The sequence below is a fragment of the Cimex lectularius genome, unplaced genomic scaffold, assembly GCF_000648675.2.
Source record: "Cimex lectularius strain Harlan isolate CLEC.00 unplaced genomic scaffold, Clec_2.1 scaffold251, whole genome shotgun sequence".
Lineage (NCBI taxonomy): Eukaryota > Metazoa > Arthropoda > Insecta > Hemiptera > Cimicidae > Cimex > Cimex lectularius.
In genome coordinates, this window is record NW_019394213.1 from 502080 (window position 1) to 527690 (window position 25611).

Consider the following 25611-nt stretch of genomic DNA (forward strand, 5'->3'; position numbering starts at 1 on the left):
CTTTTTAACAATTGAATTTATACGAATCTAGTTTTTATTTTTAGTTAAAAAAAAGCTTGAGGTCGTTTTATATTCTTAACTACTTTCTTTTGTTTGAAAAGGTAAGAATAGTTGTTTTTTTGTAATAATTTTTTGTGTAGTATTTTTACGACAAAATGACTTGTTTCAAAACCATACTGGACTCTTTTGACGTCTCTTTAACGTCATATATAAGCTTTTGTGTGTTTTTAAAGATAGACAACAAAAACGGTCACGTGGCTTATATCCTTGATAGTTCTCACTACTTTAGTTCAAAAGAGAGAGAAAAAAGGGAAATGTTTTGTTTATATATCAGATCGATAAGGAAAAGCTCTCGAACTTGATTATTTCAAATGGGGGAAAAAGACGCAGTTTTGGTTGGTGAAAAATGGTTGATCCCGGCGGCGCATGTGTTGTAGGTCGAGTGGGATTTTGGGTGGACGAGTGGTGGCAGGTCAAGACGGTCTCGCTCATGGTATAACTCCCGTGAAAATGCCCCGAGCTCATTTCTCACCGGATCCTCGTCTGGTCGTCACCGACAGAACAGATATGTTTTGATACATCATCCAGTAGGAACCCAGAAGACCTCCAACATTCTGAAACAGTATTTCCACAGTATTATTCACTATGGATCTCAAGGAGAAGAGAGTATATAAAATCGTGCTGACTGGAGGTGAGCAACATGTGCTTGACAGAAAAATTAATTAATTAAACAAAAAAATTAACTTTTGTAATTTTGTGTTTTTAGGACCTTGTGGAGGCAAGACGACAGGTCAGGCCAGGCTGAGCACGTTCTTTGAGAACCTCGGTTGGAAGGTGAGACAGTTTTACATTTTTATCATATTTAAAAAAACCAGGTCAGGAAATTCTTATGATTTAATTAAAGAGAAAACAAAAATGTTTTTCTTTTCTTTTTTCTTTTCTTTTCTTTTTTTTTTTCGAGCCACTCGTTGGCTTATGAGTACGTTATCGTATGGCGACTATCTTTTACAGGTATTTCGGGTCCCGGAAACGGCTACTGTACTCCTCAGGTACACAATTTTAAGAATATAAAAAAAATCTTGTTTCAGATATTGTTCTAATTAAAAATGCAAAAAAATCTGAGACAACAAGAAAGTTTTGTTTAGTATAGTTTTCAAATTTATGCAAAATGTATAAAACATTTTGTTTTATATATAAAATCCTTTGCTAAAGCTTGAAATTTTAATTAAAAATACTTTTTAAAAATGAAAAAACATCATTTATTATTATGGTGTAATTTCTTTTTTCAGTGGAGGTATAAAATTTTCCGACCTGACTGAAGAAGAAGGTAAGACGATTGAAGACATTTTCTATTAAATATAATAATCTATCTAAATTGTCTCCGAACATGTCATTTTTACATTTGTGCAGTTGGTCGCATGTCAAACTACAGTTCATTAAGTAGTAATTTGTCATAACGTGATTTATAAAGGCTATTTCCCTCAGTGCATGGTACCGAAGAGTGTCATCTATAAATGGATATTGTGTATTTTTATTGCATTGTCTTATGCCCAAGGCAAGCTGCCAGAAATTCTCGGTTACACAACATTCAGCCGATCGGTGAAATTTTGCCCTTTTTTTCCTCTCATCCCTCGTCATTTTCCTTTCTTGATCTTTTGTCTATTTTTAGTTCATCCACGTTGTCAGAGAAAATAAACCATTCTGGCCTTCGGTGAACTTGAAAGGGTGGACATCATGTTTCTTCAGTCTTTTTCACAATTAGACACATGGCTTATTCAAACATTCCCCCCTTTATGTACTGATTAAACTCACTATTTTTTTATTTATCAAGTTGCGACTTCCTCATCTCAGGCATTTTGTAAAAACACCATTTTTCTTTTCAGCAATTAATATTTTTGGGGATTGAACATTGATTGGTTAACAGAAAAATTAATATAAATAGAATGTTTTTACTCAAAATTTTCTTTTCTTTTTTTTTTTTTTTAAATCTTTTTTACAAAATCAGAACATTAGTTTTGTATATTTTATCATGATCGATTTTAATTTGCCCTATTAGTCACACTTAACAACAGCAAAAATAAATCAGTTTTATCTAGGTGTGATATCAACGCTTAGGCATTTCTATTTTCTTTATCAAACACTCTTTTGTAAGTTAGAATGTTTTTTATACAAAATATATTGTGAATTTTTCAAAGGTTAAAATCAAATAAAAGTTACATAATGAATATATAATTAGAAATTGGTTAAAATAGTTTTTTATTTTTTTAATAACCAACCAAATTTGATGCATTAATGAAAAATTAGTTCATTATAAGAAATTAAAAACCATAAAAAAAGTTAGTTCAAATTTGCCTGACATACAAAAATATCGTGTAATATATATTATTACACTGATCTTTGCCCAATAAATTTGTAACTTGCCAATAGAATCAATAAATAATCAATATTTCCATTTAGGTCATCAAATTACGACAACCTTGAAATCAAATATCACCCACTTTGCCATAGTCATTCTGCAATATTAATTTATGATCGGTCTCTGCTTAAAATGTATGTTTATTACTAGAGTCTAAATCTGATAAAAATGTTCCATTAAATTTTAACTAGCGAGCAATCTGTCATTTGAACGACTGAACAGACTGCCCTTTTATTGCTGGTTTCGTTTGACAAGACATTCTATCATACTCAGACACTGTCTGATGTTCCTTGATTAAAAAACAAAAAACAAACATTATAATAAAAACCAACTGTACATAGTAAAGTTGCAGACACAACTGGTGAAAATAATCTAGCATTAATAATTACAATCAAACTACAGATTCATCTTGGCCCACAATGCTTCACAAATAGAGAACTATTTTTTAAATTAAATTAGGCTGTGATTGTACAATAGTAAGAGACAACTTGGCATATATGCCCTAAATGCTTATATATAAATTCTTAAGATATTTGCTCTTTGATCATAGAATTATATAAAGATTACATTTCCTCATTACATCTTATTAATCATTTTAAATATATTTGTGTGCTAGAATTTTAAGTTTTTTTCTTTCTGGGCATTTTAATGTTTAATTTTTTGACCAATCCTTTTAGCCGTCTAGATGTATTGGCATATAATCTAATTATTGGGAAAATGCTTACGGCTTCTTTCTAAAAATAACATTTTGAGGGGAGGGGTCAATGTTCAAACTTAACATTTGTAGAATTATGTTAATAAATATTTTGTAGATTGCTTAGGATTAAAAAAAAATCCTGTCAGGAATGATGATTATCAATTTTTGGTGTTCAATATTTATTTTATTTTTATTTTATTCATTATTTATGTGCCCATTTAAAACAAAATGTATTGATAGCGTTGACTTTCAAGGTTGTTTAAATAGTCAAACTACTTTTTATGAAATGTGACATTCTTATTCATAGTGCATATTCCATTTTTTTTTTTTTTTTTTTTAAATTAAATTTGACTCAATACTAAGATATTTTCAGTTGACGATTTATATCATAATCAGTCCAGACAAATAGGAAAGGCTCCATCGTTATAAATTGATATAAATGTGACGAAACATTTATTGAGCAAATATTATTTTTACAAGATAATGGCATTTTCTTTGTTATGAAATCGGCAATTTGCAAGATTAAATGGTTATTCACATTTTTTTAATCCGCAAGTAGCCTGTTGTATTTGTTTTTCATTAAGTTAATTATCCCTACGCCATCATAAAGTTATAAAATTCAAAAATTATAAATTATAAATGTAATCAGTCATTCATTTTTAGTAATTTTTTAAACGACTGTGCTTTAACTGAAACTATGAAGCGTGTTACAGTATAATAAGTTATAACTAATTTCCTTAAAAAAAAAGAAAAGTCGTTACTGGATAAAAGTCTTATCTTTGTGCAGTTGTTCACTTGTACTGTGAGGAAATAAGAGAGAAAAAAAGATAAAATACTTAGTCTAAATTTTCTTTAGGTATTGAAAATTAACTTGCCCAAATTATTTATACATTTCAAGGCTTCTCTGACATTAAAACATTGCATGCCACTTAAAATTACAAGTAATTGAGGAAAAGAAGAGAATCGCACAAACATTTTCTTTTGTAATGTTATGTAACTCAAGGAGTAAACTGTTTCCTTGAAAACGTAAAGATAATATTCTTATTAGCAAAATTAATAAGGCTAGCATTGATATTTAGATTTTAAATAATATAATATTTAATAATATATAAAAAAAGAAATGTTGATTAGATTTTTAATTAATTGTAGATAAATGTTTATAAAGTGAAAATTAAAACTAAATTTTGTGATCACTGAGTGTGGTCTTGTAGTGGGGCTAGTTGTAGTTGTGTGCCTATGTGTGTAGGCGATGTGGCGCACATTTGCCCAAGGTGCGTCGGGGCTCTTGAAAGCACATGCCCGAGATGCGTAGGGGCTCTCGCTAGGGATTCTTCACGGGATTCTGAGGGTGAGTCTTTTGGACAGAAAGAGAGAAAAAGAAATTCTGCAGTACATAGGGTTCTGCGCTATGTTGCACAACGAAGTTTGTTTATACTATAACTTGTATGATGGTTTTCTTTAAACATTCGTTTTGCCATTTAACTGTTGTGTGCAAAGCAAACCTCACTGTGTGCCTGTAGACATCTTAATACAACTGTGACCCTGTATGCTAAATGTAAAAGAGACTGGATATCTCGTTTTATTCGAATCTGCTTGGTTTAAAATGCGTTAGTTGTATTTAATATACACTTGTATATAATTTGTTTTAAAGCTTTATTTACATAGAATTGACTATGCGGTAGTGGTTTGTGGCCATACAATAACCCTGAAATATGTAATTTGACTACTCAAATTAAAACTTTAATGTGTGCTAATGTTAATTGAGGAAACAGTTGATTGATGGTGTTTTATGTTTATTTCATAATATTCATGTTCACCTTGAAATCAGTTAATATAGTGTAATCAAACTGGCATCAATAAAGGGGTAAAAATGTTGAGTCATGCAGAACAGTTGAATAACTATGACTCATTACTTTTTTGAAGCATTTAAAAAAAAAAATTATTGGAAATAATAATATATAAGTTTAAATGGAAACTTTTTTGTTATATTTCTTCCTGATTCTTTGAAAATAGTTTCTATTTTTTTCTTGATTTCTTAACTTGCGTTTTTGTGCTAACCAAGTAAATTTAGCTTATTAGACATACAAATATTACTTTCAAATATAATTAATCTTCACTAACATTTGTTTGTTTTTGTTTGAACGCTCTTTAGCAGGAAGGCTTGAAAGTGTAAATTATATTTACTTTATTAGAGCCGTTGCCCTTGTAATTGATTAAACCGTCGATTGTTTTTTGTTACAATTTATACCCTTAGTTGATGAATCTTCGTGTTCATTAGTAACTAATTAATTACATTTTCGTTTCAGCATTCAAATTTCAAGAAAACCTATTGAAAACGATGATTCAAATTGAAAATACTTTTTTCGAGTTGGCCGAGACCTGTCCGAGAAACTGCTTGATTATATGTGATCGTGGAGCAATGGACGCTTCAGCTTGTGAGTTTGGATTTTTGTTAACAGTTTATTTAACTCTTAAAATCCTTAGATATTTAGCTTATATTCCCACTATAATAATAATTTTATTATTACAGTATGAGACAGTAAAATAATGCAATTAATAGTGCACAACCAGGCTGTTTTGCTTTACTACGTGTTTAAATTATGCCTTTGATTATAATTATTTACTCACAATAAAAATCAGTCAGCAATAATTCATGAAATGTCACAAAGTCTGTGGCAAGGATTAGGAGCCTTATCATCCTCAAACTTCCCAGTCTGATAAGCCTGTAAAAATACTAGATCAGGAAGATCGAGGGCGATTAATTTACACAGAACTAGTTATCAGATTATTATTATTATTATATTTCAGTTATATCTAAAGAAAAATGGGAAAAATTGTTAGCGGCCAACAATTGGAATTCAGTTGAATTGAGAGACAATCGGTACAACCAGATAATACATATGGTCACAGCTGCAAATGGTGCGGAGGATTTTTATACAACAGAGGTATGAATTTTTAAAATGATTTTTTGAAATATATTATTTGATTTAATTGCATTTATTTGTTAGGACCATGCCTGCAGGAGTGAAGGTGTCGAGTTGGCGAAAGAATTGGATTACAACGCTGCTTCAGCTTGGATCGGCCACCCTTACTTTGACGTTATCGACAATTCAACTGAGTTTGAAAAGAAAATCAGAAGAATGATAGCGGTACTAGAATTTTAATTTTTCCATGATGTTTTTATTATAACATTTTTTTAATTTATTTATAGAGCATATGTCAAAAAATGGGAATTGACACTGGCGACAGATTGCTTACAAATGCAAGGAAAAGAAAATTCCTTGTCAAAGGACCGCTACCGGATGATTCAGTATTCCCTCCATTTCAAGACTTCGATGTTGTCCACAATTACCTGACCAACTCCCATCCTTCACTGCAAGCTAGACTTAGAAAAAGAGGGCAAAAAGGTATTTTGAAAAATGTTTAATTTTAACCAAAAGAGTATGATGTTAAAACTATTTGATCAGTTTCTCTTATTATTTAAAACGATAATGTTAATATATTTTTAAAAGGTCTGAGATGCTGCTGGCAAGACAGTACATTGAACTATAATAGTCTTGGCAGTTATTCAAATTTGGTAAAATTATAGTTGTTTTGACACCCTTGGGGATTAAGTTCATTCAATTTTACATACTGCCATTGATTAAAAAAAAACCTACTAAAATAAAAAAAATATTTTGTTAAATAGAAAATAGACTATAATGCCCTTATTAATACTTTTTTAGTCGTGTTATTGAAATATAGTTACTAATATTTATATAACACGGTTTTCAGGGCACTGGAGTTATACTCATACTATAAGGAAACCACGTCTCCACGGTCAAGTCGTCGAAGTTAAAACTCAGTTGACGCATAGAGACTACTTGAATCTCTTGACACAGAAGGATGATTCCCATTTCACCATTTTTAAAAAGAGGAGGTGTTTTCTTGACAGTAATCAATACTTTCAGTTGGATATTTATAAAGCTCCTTGCCACCCTAGGTAAAAAAAAAAAAATTAACTCGTTAAATTTGTATGAAAATTTTTTATTTTCTGTAGATGCAACGGGTTAATTCTTCTTGAAACCTATTCCGCCCTGGAAGATGGAAAATTGGAGCAATGTATGCCAAAATTTTTAAAGGTTGTGTGTGAAGTCACAGGAGATCCAACGTATTCGATGTACAATCTTTCCCTTAGGGAAGAATGGACAACTTCAACAAAATTCTGTCATGCTCTTAAAGGTACATATTAAAAAAAAAAACTAATAAAAAATTGTCTTAATTTAATTGCTAAAAAGGTCTTTGTAAGTGAAAACATTAAAATCTTAAGTCAATAATATTAATTAATATAACTATATCATATGTTTTACATTATATTGTCAATTAAAAATTGTTATGGGAACAAGGAATCAACAAGTAATTTATAAACACAGATTAGCATTTGAAGTATTGCACTGTAACAATTGGGAACATGATCGCCTTTCAGTGACCGATTATAGTATTTATGTGGTAACAGTCGCTGATTATCGTCCACGAGTAGGGTTTCCGTCTTGGAAAACTTGGCAGGAATATCTTGGCCAAGATCCTGATTATTTGTCAGGCGTCCAAGAGAAAAAGTGTGTCGATGTCTGAAAAAATTGGCTACAAAATCACAAATTGACTAATTTTGGAAAAAGAATTGCCACTCATAAAACTTAGTTATTTGTGAAAAGTTTCATAGATTTTAAGCCTGGGATGTACCATGTGGTTTGCTAAGGGTAAAAAAATGAAATTCTAATTTCCCAAATGTCACGAGTTTGGTGACGACCCACCTGAGTTGTGGGTGCAGGTAGCTTGGTGGAGAAGTTCGTGGGGCTGTTCAAACGGATATATAGTTCGGGCACCACTCTATTTTTCCTCTCAGGGAATAGTGACCCTAGTAGTCGACCAAAGGTAATCAAGCTTGAGAATAATTTACAAAAAAAAAAAAAAAAAATGAAGCAAAATGAAAAAGAAAACTTCTATTAAATAAATAAATTAAAAAAAGAAAAGTTAACACTTCATTCAAAATTTCCTGTTGGCCAACTTACAAGAATTACAAAAAAAAGGTATCTCTTATTGATCATGTTACACAAGGAGCTTTAAAGGCAACATATGCTTCTTTTTTGTAAATATGAATAAAATCGCATTCAACATGAGGAAAATTTGCAGTAATGGGTCAGTGTCTTGCCTCACACAGCTTATAACCCTGACACCATCTAACGTTGTGGTCTTTTCCAATCGATGGGACATTTTTTCGAAAGTATTGATACTTCGAAAATTGATGATAGAAAATTAAGATCCAGTTTTTTTGCTCATTTATTTGATTCACATGCTTAGCTGAATAATGGGTAAAAACCATTAATTTAGTAAATGTGAGATTTATTGCTGTAATCTGTGTGGTTGTTATTAGTCATTCTGGACTGCCTTTACTCGCTGTAGTCTGTCAGACGCTTTTCGGAATTTGGTCACATTTAATGGTCTTAATAGACCAACACTGAAGACTGTGAATGTTGTTATAATATTACTAACGACCAAATCACAAATAATTTATTAATATAATCAGTTTTAAACTAAGATGCTTTCTATATTCAAAGATTTTTTGCACTGTTGTAAATTTATATTAAATTAAAAAATCTTTTTGTAGCCCCCTCTTTGGAAGGAACTAATGGAATCGGTTCTATGAATGGCGGAGTCGGAATCAAACAAATTGTCAACGGAAAATGAGTTGGCAGCAATGAGAACCCGAGTACCTGTCTGCTTTTGTTATGTAAAATGAAAAAAAAAAGTTATATACATATTCCTAGACTACTAGTCTCGTAGCCCCCTCTCTAATAGTCGAAATAAAGTAATAATCAAACGCAAAAATGATAACCATTATTTTAAGATACAAGTTAAAAAAATGTAGTTTACAATATTAGCTTTTTTAGATCTGTGTTGTGGCTAATTTTCATGTGGGAGTATTAAATGATAAAGATATTAAGCATTTAAGAGGGAGTTAAGAAATATTAAGATTTAAAAAAATATTGGGGGCTTAATACTCGATTTTCGATAAGTCTTGCCAAATTTTTGTTTTGTAAATTTATAATACTTAAACAGTTCTAATTAAAAAAAGTCCTTATCTCACTTAATTATTTATTGATATAAACATTGATTGTTTAATTATAGTATTAATTTAGTATTATTTTTTTAAGAAATGTATTTAAATTAAAATATTTAAAATCTATTAAAAAAATTTCTGTGCCTTTTCATATAATATATATACAAAAAGAATATATCACTCGAAATCATATTTTTCTGTCTTCAAATAAAGGTTTCAATTATATTTTGAAGATTTCATTTTTTATTATCAAATTTATAAATATAATAAAATCTCTTATAAATTGATAAAATAGGAAAAAAGGGGATTTGTTGCATTTACTGGAAAAATGAATATTGAAGAAACTTTTTCAACCCTTGCCCCTTTTATTTTTATAATTTGATACGAAGTAAACTTTTTATCTATAATATTGTAAAAAAAGACTACAAATCATAGTGTAAGTTTTAATAAATTAATTTATATATATGTGTGTGTATATTGTATGCAATTTAAAATAATCATATGGTAAAATCTGTGCTATTGGTGTTGAAATTGATGCACGTTTATTAATTGTTGCCCAGTTCCTGATATGTTGCCTTTGAAACAAAACATTTTTGGAAATTTATTTAAGTTCTTAATCTATGGTTAATGATTTGCCTATTATCAACCAACATATGCTTAAGTCATTTAACATCTAATCTTTCCAATGTACTTAAATATTGTTTAATTTTAAGTAGTAACAAAATGCAGTCAAATGAACAAAAAGTTGAAAAAGAAATTTTGTTTAAAAAAATTGTTATATGGCTTCGTTGTTAAATTTTTTTTAGAATGTTAATAAATATTATGTTTCAAGTTGGCATAAATATTTTTTGATGGTTATTAAAAAAATTGAAATTTTTTTGATTGTTATATGGAACAATTTCAATTCAGTGCCTGTATTTGTTTATTGTATTATGAAATATAATCTAAGAAATTGGTTGCATTAATTATTCTAAACTATCCCATACAATAATGACAGATATGAAACTGTTTATCAACTAACTTGTGAGAGAGGCAGAAAAGAATTTTTTTAGTTCACAAAATATATTTTTTGTTTTTGAATTTTTCATTTAGTTTTAAGGTGGTTCCAGACATGCAGTGTTCGCCAAATGCTACTGAACATTTGCCAATTCTCAAGATGCTTCTCTTGGTATTTGCCTTCGTGTCTATGTATACACACATGCGGGGTTTGTGCAAACACATAGTTTGTGCAGAAACTGCGAATATGTATTTGCCAAGTGCCATGCGAGTCTTCAATTTACTACCAATCATGACGGACAACAGTGAAATTGTCAATGCTGCAGCTGCGGTTACCGTCAATCATAAATCAATCATAGAGTACTTTTGCCCCATCTTACTTTCAATCTGTTTCCACTCATCGAAAACCTCGCTCCAATTATGTGGATTCGGAAGGTAAGCATTCCAAATTATTGGTTCAGCTTGATACAGATCGAGGAACTCCAAGACTGTCATGTTGGGCCAATCCATTCCTAACTGACAGAAACAACGCTATGCTGTTCTTTCATTAATAAATCTTTACTAGTTGAAGTTTCATTCATGATTGATGATTGCAGTTCATATACGTACAGTGCAGTTAATACTCGACGACTGTGTGGATGAGTTGAGTTTAGCTACTTCAAGAATATTTGTGCAGTTTGAAGCGTACAAGGAAACCGATAATTAGCCAAGTAAAGCCTGCACCAAATATTGTTCGTTGAATAACTGAGCACTCGTCCCCACTAGTCGGGATTTGACAGTTTTGCACAGCTCCCAAAATGCATCCACCTGTGGTAATGTAGTGCATTCCTTGCAGAATCTGTGTTGGATTATACCAATCTTCCACAAATGCCTGTTCACTCCACAGTGTGATTAAGAATCCTGTTCGGATTCGAAGTGTTTTTCTGTTTCCTTTGCTGCATTCTGTTACTTGCCATCTGAAATTCACAAGGGTGTTCTTAGATTGTCTGGCCAATCAGTGATTTTCCACTGTTTTTCCCATTTCCATCCTATCTTTTTGTCTAATACATATTGTGTAATTTTTGTTTGTGATTTGCTTTCGAACTGTTTTCCTTTGTGATAATTTCTTTTTGATTATATATTAGTTGTGTTATTGTATCATAACTCTGAATCTCCCTTACAAAAAAAAAAAAAATCTCAGACACCCAAATCTCGACTTTCTTGAGGACCTCAAGACCTTCAGAGTTCGAAGTAATTGTCAGGTCAACTGAAAGTGAAAAAACAAAACAAAAAAACAAGAGTAGATATTTGTGGAATGGAAACAATTTCTTCAAGAGAATAAGGCTAGTAGGGTAAAAAGTAAAAAACTTTTTATTTAGGGAAAGCAGGATGCAATCTTTCGCTTATATGTAATAAAAAAATTTAAGTAAGTCACAGAAAAGGCAAAAAAGAAAAAACTGTCTATATTTTCTTTAAAAACTGTCTTTGTCAGGTGTAGAGGGTTTCAAAATACATTCATTTCCTATACCATCAAGTCGGGACCAGACAAAATTGTCCATTACAGGGGTTTCACTATATCAGTCTGAAAGAAAGTGTTTTTTTTTAGGAAGGGAAATTCAAAGTATTTTAATATAACTAATATGTAATCAAAAGAAATCGTAAAGGAAAAAGCTTGAAAGCAAATCAAACAAAAATAACACAATATTTTAAAACATAAATTTTTACAAACTTAAAATTATTTTATATTAATTTTTTTAATGTTTCAAATATGTACATATATTTATTCTAAATACATAATAAATATACTTATATGTACATATGGCAATATTGATTATGGAGTGAATTGTGTTCATAAAATTTGTTTTGTTATTCACCCCTCTACAATGGACAATTCTTCAGTTCCATTAGCTGTCCGTTGTAGAGGGGTTTCACTGTATCAAAGATTATACAGACGTACGAACAGGTGACTATAGAAATTAATCTAATTGACGAGGATGTTGTTTATTAACTTTCTTTTTAACAGATATCACTCAACAAACTAACAACCTCTACAAATGGAACCACTTTCAGCTAAACACGACCCAGTATTGACCTAATGGTTGCCAAGATAGAGCAAACAACGATGGTTGAATGTAGATGTAGGCTGTAATTCCTGACAGAAAGAAGGTAATTTGGTACAAAATTAAAATTTCCAATTTGTGATTTTTTTAATTACTCACATATTAACAAAATGTGAAAAGTCCGTTAAAAAAATAATAGTTTGATATTTTTTCTTCTTTAAAATTAACATCGCTTATTAGAATTCATTTTATTTATGAATTGTTAAAAATGAATGAATAGTAAATAGTAAATAGAATAATTATACAAAAGACAAAACTAATAGACCTAAATAATTCTAAATCTACACTAAAGAGAAAATAATAAATGATACATTTCTTGTTTATTCTTATTTATCTTTGCTGTCTTCATTTTCGTCAGAGGCCTCATTCTCATCCTTCTCTTCGTTCAGCATTTCCTGAAATGTTCAAGTTAGTTTTAAAATATTTGTAAAAAAAATCCATGCAAATTCTGAACTTACAGTCAATGTTGTGATAACAGCCTGGGTGTCTTCAATCACCGCCTTGCATTTTAAGTTTTCCTCTTCGAGTATGGCTATTCTTTCGTGGAGTTGTTCATTTTCTTTTAAAGCCTGTTCAAGAGCAATCCTTCTCTGTTCGGCTAATAATTCCCAGTACTCCTTGCTTGGCTCAACTGTCCAAACAAATGGAAAATCGCATTAATAAATAACAATTTGATTTTTTAAAACGGATCGATTTACCTTCTGAAGTAAGATCTTCCAAAATCGAAGCCACTTTGTCAGATTTGGACGATTTGGCTCTTTTAACAGGTTTCGGGTCAGGCAACCTAAGGCAAGCAAAAATTTAAAAATATATAATTTTAATAATAACTATTTTTTTAACATTTCCTTTTTTTTGTGTTAATTATAACAAATTATATTATTTGAAATGTAGGTTCTTGAACAGTTGTACAGCATGACTTTGAGCATCATATTATTGGGATGTCTACCCGAAAAATTGTTACAATACTGAAGAGGGCTCAAAGCAAGGGGTTGAAAATGTTATGAATTAATTCAATAAATTATTAAATCCATTACAGTTTGTGGTCCAATTGACCAATCAACATTTTTCAATTAATCAATATTTATAAAAGGTATTGGTAGAGATAAAAAAGTCAGTGTCACGAGCGGGATTCGAAGTTAGTGTCCGAGTGGATCGAATGTGGTAGAGTAGCGGCATATTTAGCCAAAGGTCGTGGGTTTGAATCCCACTCGTGACACTGACGTTTTTATCTCTACCAATACCTTTCATAAATAAATAATCAATAAATTATATTTTTTATCCAAAGTCCTGGATCTCCAAGCTATCATTTCTTTTCCAGTGGTTAGAACAGTGGTGTATTGAGTGAAAGGTCATGGGTTCGAATCCTGCTCGTGACACTAACTTTTTCATCTTAACCAAGACTTTAGATAAAAAGTATAATTAATTGAAATAATTAAATAGGCCAATTATGACCACTAAACATATATGGGTTATGAATTAATATAATTCTCTTATCCAAGCTATACAACAGTTAAGAACCTATACTTCAAATAAAAATATTTCATGTTTTAATTCATTAACCAGTTTACAGTAGAACAACAATAGCCAAAATTATTATATTAGTTACAATATAAGAAATGCTGAATTTTTGTTAAAGATAACATGAGTGAGTCATTGCTACTAGGCTAAATAGCAGACAATGCAATGTAGCTAGTACTATAGTTTTCCATGTTAGACAAAAGTTTAAGTTTAAAGGGAGAAATCCCTACTATAGATTGCATCAAAATGATCCAGTTTTCGATAAAATCATCACGTGTGATGCGAAATGTATTCTGTTCGATAACAGGAGGCGTACAGGTCAGTGGTTGGACAAGGATGAAGCCAACACTTCCAGAAACCAAATCTGCACCCAAAACGGTTATGGTGACTGGTGGTATACTGCTTGGGTTGTTCACTATAATTTCCTGTATTATGGTGAAACTATCATAGCAGAGAAATATTGCCAAGAAATTGACAAAATATAGACACCTATCACAATGCCAACCCTGTGGAAACTTAAGGACTTAGGATATGAAAGTTTACCACACCCTCCATATTCACCTGACCTCTTGTCTACATACTTCTACTTTTATAGGCATTTTAATCACTTCTTGAGGGATACATTTTTTGGAGAATGCAGTGAAGCCGAAAACGCCTTCCACGACTTTATCGTGAGCCAAAATAAACATTTTTAAAGATCCATTATATGTAGTGGTCTATTTGCCAAATTACTTCTTTCAATTAATTAATCTTTTATGTAAGGTTTTGGTTGAAATGAAAAAGTGCCACGAGCGGGATTTGAACCCACGACCTTGGCTAAATAAGCCGCTGCTCTATTTCATTTTTAGAAATGATGAATGGTGGAGTGCATGTGTTGTTCAATCTTTTTAAAAAGTGTGTGGTGATTAGTGACCGTTAATCGATATTTATTTAGAAATCGTGAGATGCGGTCTTTTAAAAAGATGGTTCCTGCTCACAGTAAGAACATAAACATTTTTATATCAGCGGAATAAAATCGCTTATAACACATTGGCAAGATATGCAAGATTGTGATGGACAATATTTTCTTTTTATAATTAGAAAATAAATTTTCTTTATTTTATAAAAATTAAAAATAGTTTTGACTGCCCTTTCAATTTTTGAACCAGCCCAATATTTCCATTTTTCGTTATGTTTATGATGTTTTATATACGTACAATTCAAATATAGTGTTGGAAAATATTTTGAATACATTTTCTTTATTTTATAAAAATTAAAAATACTTTTGATTGCCCTTTCAAAACCTGCATTATTTTTGAACCAGCCCAATATTTCCATTTTTCGTTATGTTTATGATGTTTTATATACATACAATTCAAATATTGTGTTGGAAAATATTTTGAATACATTTTCTTTATTTTATAAAAATTAAAAATACTTTTGACTGCCCTTTCAAAACCTGCATTATTTTTGAACCAGCCCAATATTTCCATTTTTCGTTATGTTTATGATGTTTTATATATGTACAATTAAAATATTGTGTTGGAAAATATTTTGAATACATTTTCTTTATTTTATAAAAATTAAAAATAGTTTTGAGTGGCTTTTCATTCAAAACCTGCATTATTTTTTAACCAGCCCAATATTTCCACTTTTTGTCATTATATTTATGATGTTTTATATATGTACAATTCAAGTAATTACTGCTTATCAACTTTTAATAATTTAATTTTGTTTCCTCTCGATAACTCAAATTATTACTGTGGCCCCTTGGGTTTCAAATCATCAAGAGTCAAATGTTTTATTTTTCCTTATTATTGTCCATATTATACATTGTGAAATCATATAAAGTTCAGCTGTGTAAACCATATAAATTAGACGGGATTTAACTATGTTAGTGAATACATGTTAGAGCATTGGTGTACTGTTCAAAAGACTTTGGGTTTAAATCCCATACATGACATCAGCTTTTTTTATTTCAAATCTCTTGTAAAAAAGTTTGTATGTATTGTAAAGCCACTATGTTCATGAACCAGTAGCGCTCCGCAATCCTGTAACCAATTAAAGTGGAGATGAGGCTGCGAACACGGTTGCTCTGCAGTGTTCACCCGAACAATGAAGTACGTCTGAGATAGTGGCTAGTGCAACACATATATTAATCCACTATTTGACTGAAGATTACAGAAGGTCCTGTAACTTTTGGCAACCAAAAAAAAAAAAAAAGTTCTGAGATGCTATATCAGTTCAGGATAAGGTTACAGGAGCGGTACACACAATATAACGTTCCTCACTGTGTCCATGAACCTACTGTGAACCTAACTCCCCTCCGAGTTCGCCCAAAAACTGACAGCCATCGGAACGATCTCGAATGTTCGCAAACTGTTACATGCTCTGAGTGTAGGAGCAAACACACTAAAGATGAACCAGGTTCGCAAACATAGTGGGTACACCACTTTACATTTTTAGCAAAAGGACTGCAATTAATGTAACGCTGTCAGTTTTAATTTGTCACTTAGCCTTCGATTCAAAGTTAGCATAAAAAAATCGTGATGAAGATTTGGTACATCTATTAAATTCTATAATTAAACATGTCTCTACAGAAAAATTGAAAGCCAATGGAGATTCCAAAAACGGTTTGGGTTGAAACCACCTGTTGACTGTGGTTTGTAACATCGTGACTGTACTTTTTTAATTTAAACAAAACGATTTTTAAACAATTAACTTATAACTTATACTCACGACGTTGACGGTTTTTCTTTAGTAACTGCCATCTGTTTCAGCCTGCCTCCACCGACGAGGTTCTCCTTATCGCCTGCAGCTTCTTGGAGAGGATGTAACGACCTCCTGACACCGTTCACACCCTAGAAAAAACCCACAAAAAATGGGAAAATCAAATTTCTGCCCGGTTGAAAATAAATCTTGCTGCGAATATAAATAAAAAACTAAACAAACACGATCTTCGTTGTTGACCGTTGGGCATTTTTCTGCTTTCTCCTGTTGGAGATGTTGTCCAATCAAATCCGTCCTCATATCGTTAGTCTCAGCCTGTAACAAATAAGCGAGTTGAAGAAAATGAGAATTTTCTTTTGGAAAATCAATCTCCTCACGGATAAATAATCGAAAACATTCACAAAATACGAAAAGACTAAGTTTCAAAAAGAAATGCGTCGCGACGAAGCGGAGTTTGTCAGTGTTATCGGTCACAAGACGTAAAACGAGCCGGATTAACACAACGAACAAACAGAAACGAACCGTCGCTACTCACAACATGGGTTTTCCCTCCTTTCAGTGTTGCCGGGGGTCAGCCTCAGCCCTTTCACTAATCAAGGAAAGTGCCATGATCAAATCTTAAAAATTCATTTAAATGTATTATATTACAAAATAATAAATTATATACAAAGTTTGTTTAAAAAAATATACCTGCAGGATAAATATAAAAAAATTAATATCCATTATAAATAAAAAATGAATTTTTTAAGTTTATTTATTTATATTTTAAATAAAACAACAGTTTAATTCAAAATTTATTAGAAATAATTTAAATTTATGCATTTTCACTGGTTTTGATATTGGTACGCATGAAATCAGTGTAGTGCTAAGTGATAGTGAACCTATGACGTCAAGACGAAGGGAAATGTCAAACGAATGTCAATAGAGATATTTTTTTGCCGGAGTATAAATAATTTATTTGAAGGATATAGTTTTTTTGTTGTGAAATAGAAAGTTCTCGTGGTTGATTGTATTATAAACTTTCTCATGGCAGTTAATTATCTTTTGATCCGAAGTATGTGATATCAGAAAGTTTAATAGTTTCCTGGTCGTTTAATTGTTAAGAGATATTGTCGGTGCAAGGCCCAAAGATGCCACCGATGCGAAGCAAATCGAACGAAGGTATATCGAACTACCAATTGCAGAAATACGAGCTTATTATCGGGTCGACGAAGTCGACGGACAAACCGGTGAAGATATTCAAAAGCGCTAACCATTCGAACAGCGTACTGCAAAACATGAACCTTCTACGTAAGAACAACAAGTTCTGCGATGTTGAAATTGTCGCTGGTGACAATGTCATTAAGGTGCGGTTGAACAGATTGTTTTAATTTTTTGGACGGTACTTAGCATGTTGTTGTTTCAGGCGCACCGTTCTGTCCTTTCAGCGAGCAGCCCGTACTTTCAGGCCATGTTCTCGACTGGGCTGATAGAGGAAGAGAAAGACAGAATTGAAATCCATTACGTCGAACCGAAAATCCTTACACTCATCGTAGACTTTATATATACAGGTATAAAGGGTGATGATGTAGATTTATTGATTTCTATTATACGTATTTGGTACAATTTCTGAAGCGATAAGCATCCGAGATCTAGTTGAAATAGTCGAACACATCAATACTCTAACTTGCAACTCACATCTCAACCAGTAAGTGAAAAGCTAAACACCGGTTAAAACACCTACTTTTTGGAAGTTTTTTAGTATTTTAGATGTTTCACTAGTTTCAAAAAGTTTATTTGGTACAATTTCTGGAGCGATAGGTATCTGAGATCAATTGAACACATCAATACTCCAACACGCAACACACACACCTCAACCGGTAGGCGAAAATCTAAAAACCAGTTAAAACACCTATTTTTGGAAGTTGTTTGGTATTTTAGATGTTTCACTAGTCGATTTAATTGATAAAATATGTCTGACAAAAATATATTGTAAGGCCAAGAAACGCAGGATGATCAGGAATGATTAACTATAACTCTTGTTTCCTTGACCAATTAAAAATGACAATTCTTATCATTTGTGTTTACAGGTGAGTTGAGTTTATGCCAAGAGAACGTTCAAGATCTTATAATTGCGGGAGACATGTTGGAGCTGAAAGAAGTGGTCAACGGTTGCACAGAATTCTTGAGAAATGAACTTCACATTTCAAACGCTGTTGGGATTTATCGGTACAGCTCATTATCCATAAAGTTTGTATCTATATACAATATTAAATATATTAATAATATTAAACTTTCAGATTTGCCGAAGACCACAACTGTTTAAACTTGGCGAAATCCGCTGCAATATTTATTGAAAATAATTTCCCGAGTATAGTGTTCGAGGAGGAATTTTGCGAACTGCCTAAGAATCATCTTTTAAGATTTTTGGACAGCGAATTACTAAAAGTTGACAGCGAATATCAGGTTTATTTATAGTTTTACAATAAATAATATTAATTTGCAAGAAACTTTCTTATAAGTTCTCTTTTTTGTTAGGTATTCCAAGCAGTACTCAGTTGGATTAGTTACGATTTGCCCTCAAGAAAGAGATACGTGTTTGAACTTCTTACTCACGTCCGTTTACCTTTGATATCAGCGTCTTTACTAGACAGATCGATAGCGGAAGTGCCTGATGCCAGCCTAAAGGTGTGTATTTTACTTTTTCATCTATTGATTTATATTTATTCATATTTCTTTTAGGTTGCGCTAAGATCGGTAAGAAAAGATTTGATATCAAAAAAAGGAAATCTTGTCCCTTTGATAGCATATCCAAGGCTATGCGCAAAAAAGACAATATTTATTATTGGAGGGGAGAAAAGAGAATTGCTCAGCTCTTGGACTCGTTCTTTGGAATGCACTTACGATACAATCGAAAGATTTGACTGTTTCACAGGGTAAATGTAGTCATTAATTTTTGAATTGATCACTTGAATAAAATAAATTTTTTTATTTATAGAGAATGGTATGCGGGAATAGAACCAATGGAAACGGGAAGAATCTTACCAGGAGCTGCTGCTTTGAATGGAAAAATTTATGTTGTTGGTGGAGAACACGAATGTGAAATTTTAGCTGATGGTGCTGTTTACGACCCATTAACTAATACCTGGTCTAAAATAGCTAGTATGGTATGTTATTTATGAAAATTTATCATGAAATTGCTTGGTAGCTTCAATAATTATGTAGGTTTTATTGGCATAATAGTTTTTTAAAAATTTATTTTCATTTTAAATGTCTTCTGTGGCTCTTCCCCGGTATATCGACATCACGCCTCTTGTTCTTTTCTTGTATCAACCGTGGAAAATTGAAAAAAAAAAAAAAAAATTAAAGTCCACACCCGACCAGGAAACCCTGAAACAAAGTGATATGAATTTTAATTTTTGTGTCATCGAAGTTTGGTCACATAGAGTAATGGGCTTCTAGCGATGCTTCCTCAATGGAGTCTTCTTCGACCAACTGCTCCATGCTCTTTGTGGACATCACACTGGCTGTCCAAGGACAGTTTTTACGAGCTCGTAAAATGGTGCTCTCGGCCTGTACTTCCAGGCATTATTTGTAGGCCACCTGGATAAACATTCAATTGTAATTCTCAAAGACGTGTATTCAGTACAGATCAGTGTTGACCCAAACAGGTCAATAGCTTTTCTCAAGGCCGGAATCATTGAGAATAGAGACAGAATGAGGTGAAGAGGATAGATGCAATTTGCCTTCAATCGCCAATTTGTTATTGAATCAAGCTTTCCTCCTCATACTACAACTCTTGGGAAGTTTTTTAAATACACTGAGGAGAAGCCATAATTAATTAAATAAAACCTTCAAAATTATAGATTTGTCATCTGAGCTTTAGTGATTTTCTAGTTGTACAAATTTACATTGTAGTTATTATTTTTTCTACCTTAGGTGGAAGCAAGATGTGAATTTGGACTGTGTGCAGTTGATGGGGATTTGTATGCACTTGGAGGATGGGTAGGCTCTGACATTGGAGGAACAATTGAGAGGTCAGTCTGCTTTCATAAACAATTTAATTCGATAAATTATTTACTAAAATTATTGACTCTGTGTTAAGATATGACATGGTGTTGGATGAATGGCATTTAGAAGGTTCACTTCCAGAACCGAGATTCAGTATGGGTGTCGTTTCTTATGAAGGTAACTTATTAATGAAAAAAAAAATTATAAATTAAAATATGAATTTCATTAACTTTTTTCTTCATTAGGAAACATATACATCGTAGGAGGATGCACTCATAATCAAAGACACGTCCAAGATTTTATAAAACTTGATCCATCGACTGGAAAGTGTAGCTCTTTAGCTCCAATGCTTGAACCTAGATCACAGATTGGTGTTGCTGTCTTAGATGGCTATTTATATGTCGTGGGTGGTACAAACAAAGACAACGATGTCCTAAGAACAGTTGAAAGATATTCTTTTGAACAGGTATTTATTATGGTGCTGCTAATGAAAATATACAACTTTTATAAGCTTGGTTTTTGTTTGTATCAATTACTAAAGACTGAATATTAATTATTTTATCAAAACTACTCGTTTATATTTTCTTCTCTGAGATAGGATACTTGCATGCTAGAAACTTCTGTAAATTTTATTGTTTTTTTTCTTCCAAAGAATAAATGGAGCCCAGTTGGTACGCTTAAAATGGGCAGAGCCAGTCCTGCCGTAGCAGCTGCAGGTGGCTACTTATATGTACTCGGAGGTGACCAAACGCATGAAATAAATTTCTACCGGGCTCAAGTCACAATGTCATCCGTTGAACGTTACGACCCTGTTAGAAACGTTTGGGAGGAATCTGTCCCCCTGCGAGACAGCAGGAGCGAAGCGGCCGCTGTCGTTCTTTAACAATAAATCTGTCTTGCCTGACAAGCGAATCTTTAAACCAACATCAATTCCCTATGAAAACATATCAATTAAAACAAATTTAAAAAAAGTTTTCAATATCAGGAATTTCTAAAAAGTTTCGAATGTGGAGTGATTATGAAAATGTTGAAATATTTTATTGTTATTATCATGAAATGTTTATTTTTTAAGAAATTTTGTTTTATGATTATTATTGAAATTTAGTGCTTGATTGTTTAAAAGTAAACAGAGTTATCTCCAAAATCAACTTCATATATCTTTTCATATTTAATTTTAATTTTTAAAAAATATTATTTGGATTGAAAAAAATATTTTAATGAGTAGTTTTACATAAATAATATTTAAATTAAACAATAAAACTACTGAAAAATAGTTATTAATAATTGTTTTGAAAATTCCAATTCTGTATTTTTTGAGAAAACATTTGTATATGTTCCTATTATTTATTTATTGTTTTATTTATTTTTAATCTATCAACTATTGAATAGTATTTTTTTTTTCAAGTGAGTGAAAGAAGTTAGGAAGAAGAATTTAAAATTCTTAAAAACCAAAGAATAGGTTATCATTGTTAACTAAAAGCATGATGGTTCCTAGTTGTTAAGAAACCATACAAAATTGTATTAACTTCCCCAAAAAAATAAAAGGATCAATTTTACAGTTTTACATTATAAGATGAATAAGGGAGTACCATAATGTAGTGAACAATTTAAATGTAAGCAATTGTAATTATTAAGGGCCTGGGTAAAGTATTGAAGGTGTGCAGTACTATTACTGCACTTGACCAAAATTCTTATAAACTATGATAATTTTTATTGCACATATTTACTATAAGTAAATAGGGGCTCACAATTAGCTATGCAAATTAACGTTATCATGCTCAATGCTCATTTGCCTCAATATGTTCCATTACACGTGTTACTGTAAGTTGCATTGAGACTGATACATATTCTTAAGATTAGATGCAAAACATATATGTCCATGATCATTTATGACCTATTTCTTTTGACGTTTTGATTTACAGTTAAATATTACAAGTAGGCACTTTTGTGCAAAGTTACTGGTTATCTTTAATCATGGCTGTGCTGTAAAAATTAAATACTGAAGTTTCCCTGAAAACATTGGACGTATCAAAAGCTTCTAAAAAAAAGCTTATGGTTGATTAGATTAGCTTGCAAATGTTTCAATTTTTTACACAGTGTTGGCGCTGTCTTGAATTATTTTGTATAACATGAGCTAAATGCACTATTTTTTTTTAAATAATCAAAAGTTTTACTAAATTTCTGCTTTATGAATAATAATATATATTAATATGTGCTTGTTCATTCATATAATAACTACGATGTTAATCAATGTGCATGAGTAGTTGAAAGAAAAAATATGTTGTTTAAAATGTAGTTTTTAATGTTAGCATTAAGTCAATTGATTGAATACGCTTCGTTAATAATGTCTATATTCAACTAGGTTGAAACGTTTTGCCAACACTGTGCTTTAATTAAGTCTCGCGTTTCAGTTTCAACTATAAAGGGAACGAATTTTAAATATTTCCTTCCTTAAATTATTATTGCTTAATATGTAAGGTATGTGTGAACAGATCGATATAACACACAGTTTTAAGGAACAGAATACTAAAAATCCGTACCATGAACAAATAAAAGTTTTAAGAAGAAATTTTGCTTAAGTATATGAAATTAATAATACATATTTATTCATTGAATTAAAATTTTTGATTGTTTATAAATGTGATATATTGTTTTATAAAATAAATATTACCTATAACTATACTGTGTTAATTTATTTTTTAATATGTGAATTTCCCAACTAGTTTTCACCAAGTACAAAACAAAAATAATATATACAAGTTACAGGTGGATTTAATTAAATAAACACCATTGGTTTCAAAGTAAATTGTATTAATGTTATTTCATTACACAGTGTTACACCGAACCTGAGACTTAAGCTGGTCCTAGTGTCTATTCTGACATCTTTGTATTGCTCTATCCAAGACTCATGAGGTGAAGTTTCTCCACCTGAGGTCACATACACTCTTATCAGTGAGGACCCAGAAAAGGAAACGTATTGGCTGAGTGGTTAGTCTTCAACTCTCTTAAGCAGCCCATAGACGATCAATATTATTGCACAATATTTGGGGTTGTGCAATCTAATTGATCGTGTGTAGACGATATTGAAAGTTTGTGCAATTCATTGCATGATTGACAAAAAGTTGAAAATATATTGTACAACCTGGAAAATATTGCACTGTCTGTTGGCATTATTGTGCAGTATCAGTCAGTTTGTGAAGTATCAACAATTCATTGACATGTATCATGGCCTTCCGGCTCTTTGGGATGTCAAATGTAAGGATTACTGTAACCGAGCCAAGAAAGGAGAGCAGTACGATGCTCTATTAGAAAAATATCGCGAAAAATACCCAACAGCAGACAGACCACAAGTGGTCAAAAAAATAAATTCTTTGCGGACCAACTTCCGCAAAGAATTAAAACGTATTCGGGATGCTGAAAAAAGTGGTGCCGGTGTGGAGGATGTCGAACCCTCGGTGTCGATTTTTTCGATTATAGGAGCGACCAAACCAAGGAGTTCATCGAATAAGTCTCCGTCCATTCGTAAAAAGTTACAAAAATCATTAGATTCAATGATTCTCAGTTCATTGAATAACTTTTCGTGGGTGTACTTTTCCCGATCGATAAACCACTGTTTGGCCCATTTTCTTTCTTTCCTGAATGTCTTCTTGTTCTTTTTCAAGTCTACACTCACAGCAATTAAAACACAACACAGTTCAATATCACTCAACATGACTTCACAAGGTGAAAACTTTCTAGCGCTTCCAGGAGACTGATTTGCACTGTGCTTCCAGAAAGTTGCACAATATACCTTGTCTGTGCTCGTGGTTGTACAAAATATTGCACAAACTTCAATGTCGCCCTCAAACTATTCAAGTTCATTGCACAAACAAAATTTTGTGCAATATTATTGAACGTCAAGGTGCAACCATCAAATTATTGTGCAATCTATATTGTACAATAATATTAACCGTCTATGGGCTGCTTTACTTGACACACTAGCAATCTGTTGTTGGAATACCAGCATAGCCCTTGGAATTTTCAAACCTCTACTGTAGACCTTTATGTACTTTAAATTTCTTGGTGAAGCAGGGCAGGAGTAGCCAAGTGCTTAACATGATAGACTCTCGGCTCATGGCTCATAGAACCAGCAGTTGTGGGTTCGATTCCTACTATCGCCCTTGGCCTTTTTTCCACACGACATCCCCAAAAAATCAGTAATATGCGGAATCTTGACTTCTCCTCTGGCTAATATGCAAGATCATAAGGCCATTTTTTCGGTACTGATTTTAGGGTGCTAAAATCCTATTTTGCATAATTTTACATCGTGCATTGAAATTCGAAGCACTCACTTTGAATCGCTCTCCTTTTGATGTGCACTGATTCCATTCAAAATTTGACATTACATTCCTCAAATATTATGGTTTTCAACAAAAATTAATAAATGGAAGGAGGAAAAAAGTTGAATTTTAAGTGAAAATTTATTTTTTACAAAAATTATTCATTATGTATATTAAAAGACAATAACAAAAAACAAAATAATTACTGATTATTGATTTATTTAGCTCAACTCAGTACACGTATGTAAATACAAAAACTAAAACTAAGTGTACTTGATAGAGAAGAGGGGAAAATCAGAAAGATAGTAGGGTCAATGGTAGTGAAGGGCGGGGCAAGAGGTAGACAAAAGTAAAATATGTACAGAAATATTGTGGACAAATGGTTTTCCAGAAAAATTATTGTTTTGGAATTTTCCGAAGCTTGAGAGATAGAGTCAGAATATGGGAATATGGGTCAGAATCTCTGACACCTGTTACCTATGTCCAGAATCTGACTTTGAAGGTTAAGTCTAACCGAGGAGTTTGTCAGCATAAGAGGGCATCCATTGTATGATTTTTATACTTGTATAATTTATATAATTTTTGGTTATGGTAAATAGTTTTAATACTTCTATACTTTTTAACTTTTATTTTTACTTTTTAAACTTAAAACTTAGATCATTGAGGCAAGAATTTATGGAAATCAGTGGTTTCAACGTGTTAGTCTTTTCTATAAAACAAGTTTTAAGCTTTGTGTAAGCCAATAAAACAATTTTTATTCAAAGAAGTAT

The 25611-nt window shown here is 31.8% G+C and overlaps 3 protein-coding genes across 6 annotated transcripts; 2 read left to right on the forward strand and 1 right to left on the reverse strand.

Annotated features, from left to right (window-relative positions):
• LOC106664308 (TRPL translocation defect protein 14) lies at nt 1–8978 on the forward strand. 4 transcript variants are annotated; one of them, XM_014389917.2, is made up of 13 exons: nt 1–101; nt 438–691; nt 767–834; nt 1012–1049; nt 1290–1327; nt 4360–4461; nt 5420–5548; nt 5922–6058; nt 6122–6262; nt 6325–6520; nt 6888–7095; nt 7153–7334; nt 8758–8978. In XM_014389917.2, the coding sequence occupies exons 2-13, from the start codon at nt 646–648 to the stop codon at nt 8835–8837; spliced, it is 1365 nt and encodes a 454-aa protein (XP_014245403.1). In that variant the 5' UTR covers nt 1–101; nt 438–645; the 3' UTR covers nt 8838–8978. The 4 variants fall into 4 exon arrangements, with proteins under 4 accessions (XP_014245403.1, XP_014245404.1, XP_014245405.1 ...); XM_014389918.2 differs by lacking the exon at nt 4360–4461; XM_014389919.2 differs by lacking the exons at nt 1012–1049; nt 4360–4461.
• A 3538-nt stretch (nt 8979–12516) lies between these two features.
• On the reverse strand, nt 12517–17149 carry LOC106664177 (geminin). The gene is made up of 6 exons (XM_014389632.1): nt 16910–17149; nt 16755–16847; nt 16542–16663; nt 13004–13089; nt 12764–12936; nt 12517–12700 (listed from the first exon to the last, which is right to left on the reverse strand). The coding sequence occupies exons 2-6, from the start codon at nt 16830–16832 to the stop codon at nt 12632–12634; spliced, it is 528 nt and encodes a 175-aa protein (XP_014245118.1). The 5' UTR covers nt 16833–16847; nt 16910–17149; the 3' UTR covers nt 12517–12631.
• Nucleotides 17150–17360: 211 nt separating this feature from the next.
• LOC106664397 (actin-binding protein IPP) lies at nt 17361–21543 on the forward strand. The gene is made up of 11 exons (XM_014390084.2): nt 17361–17878; nt 17938–18082; nt 18602–18740; nt 18812–18977; nt 19050–19199; nt 19254–19447; nt 19510–19678; nt 20451–20548; nt 20617–20699; nt 20768–20988; nt 21175–21543. The coding sequence occupies exons 1-11, from the start codon at nt 17663–17665 to the stop codon at nt 21403–21405; spliced, it is 1812 nt and encodes a 603-aa protein (XP_014245570.1). The 5' UTR covers nt 17361–17662; the 3' UTR covers nt 21406–21543.
• The last annotated feature ends 4068 nt before the right edge of the window (nt 21544–25611 follow it).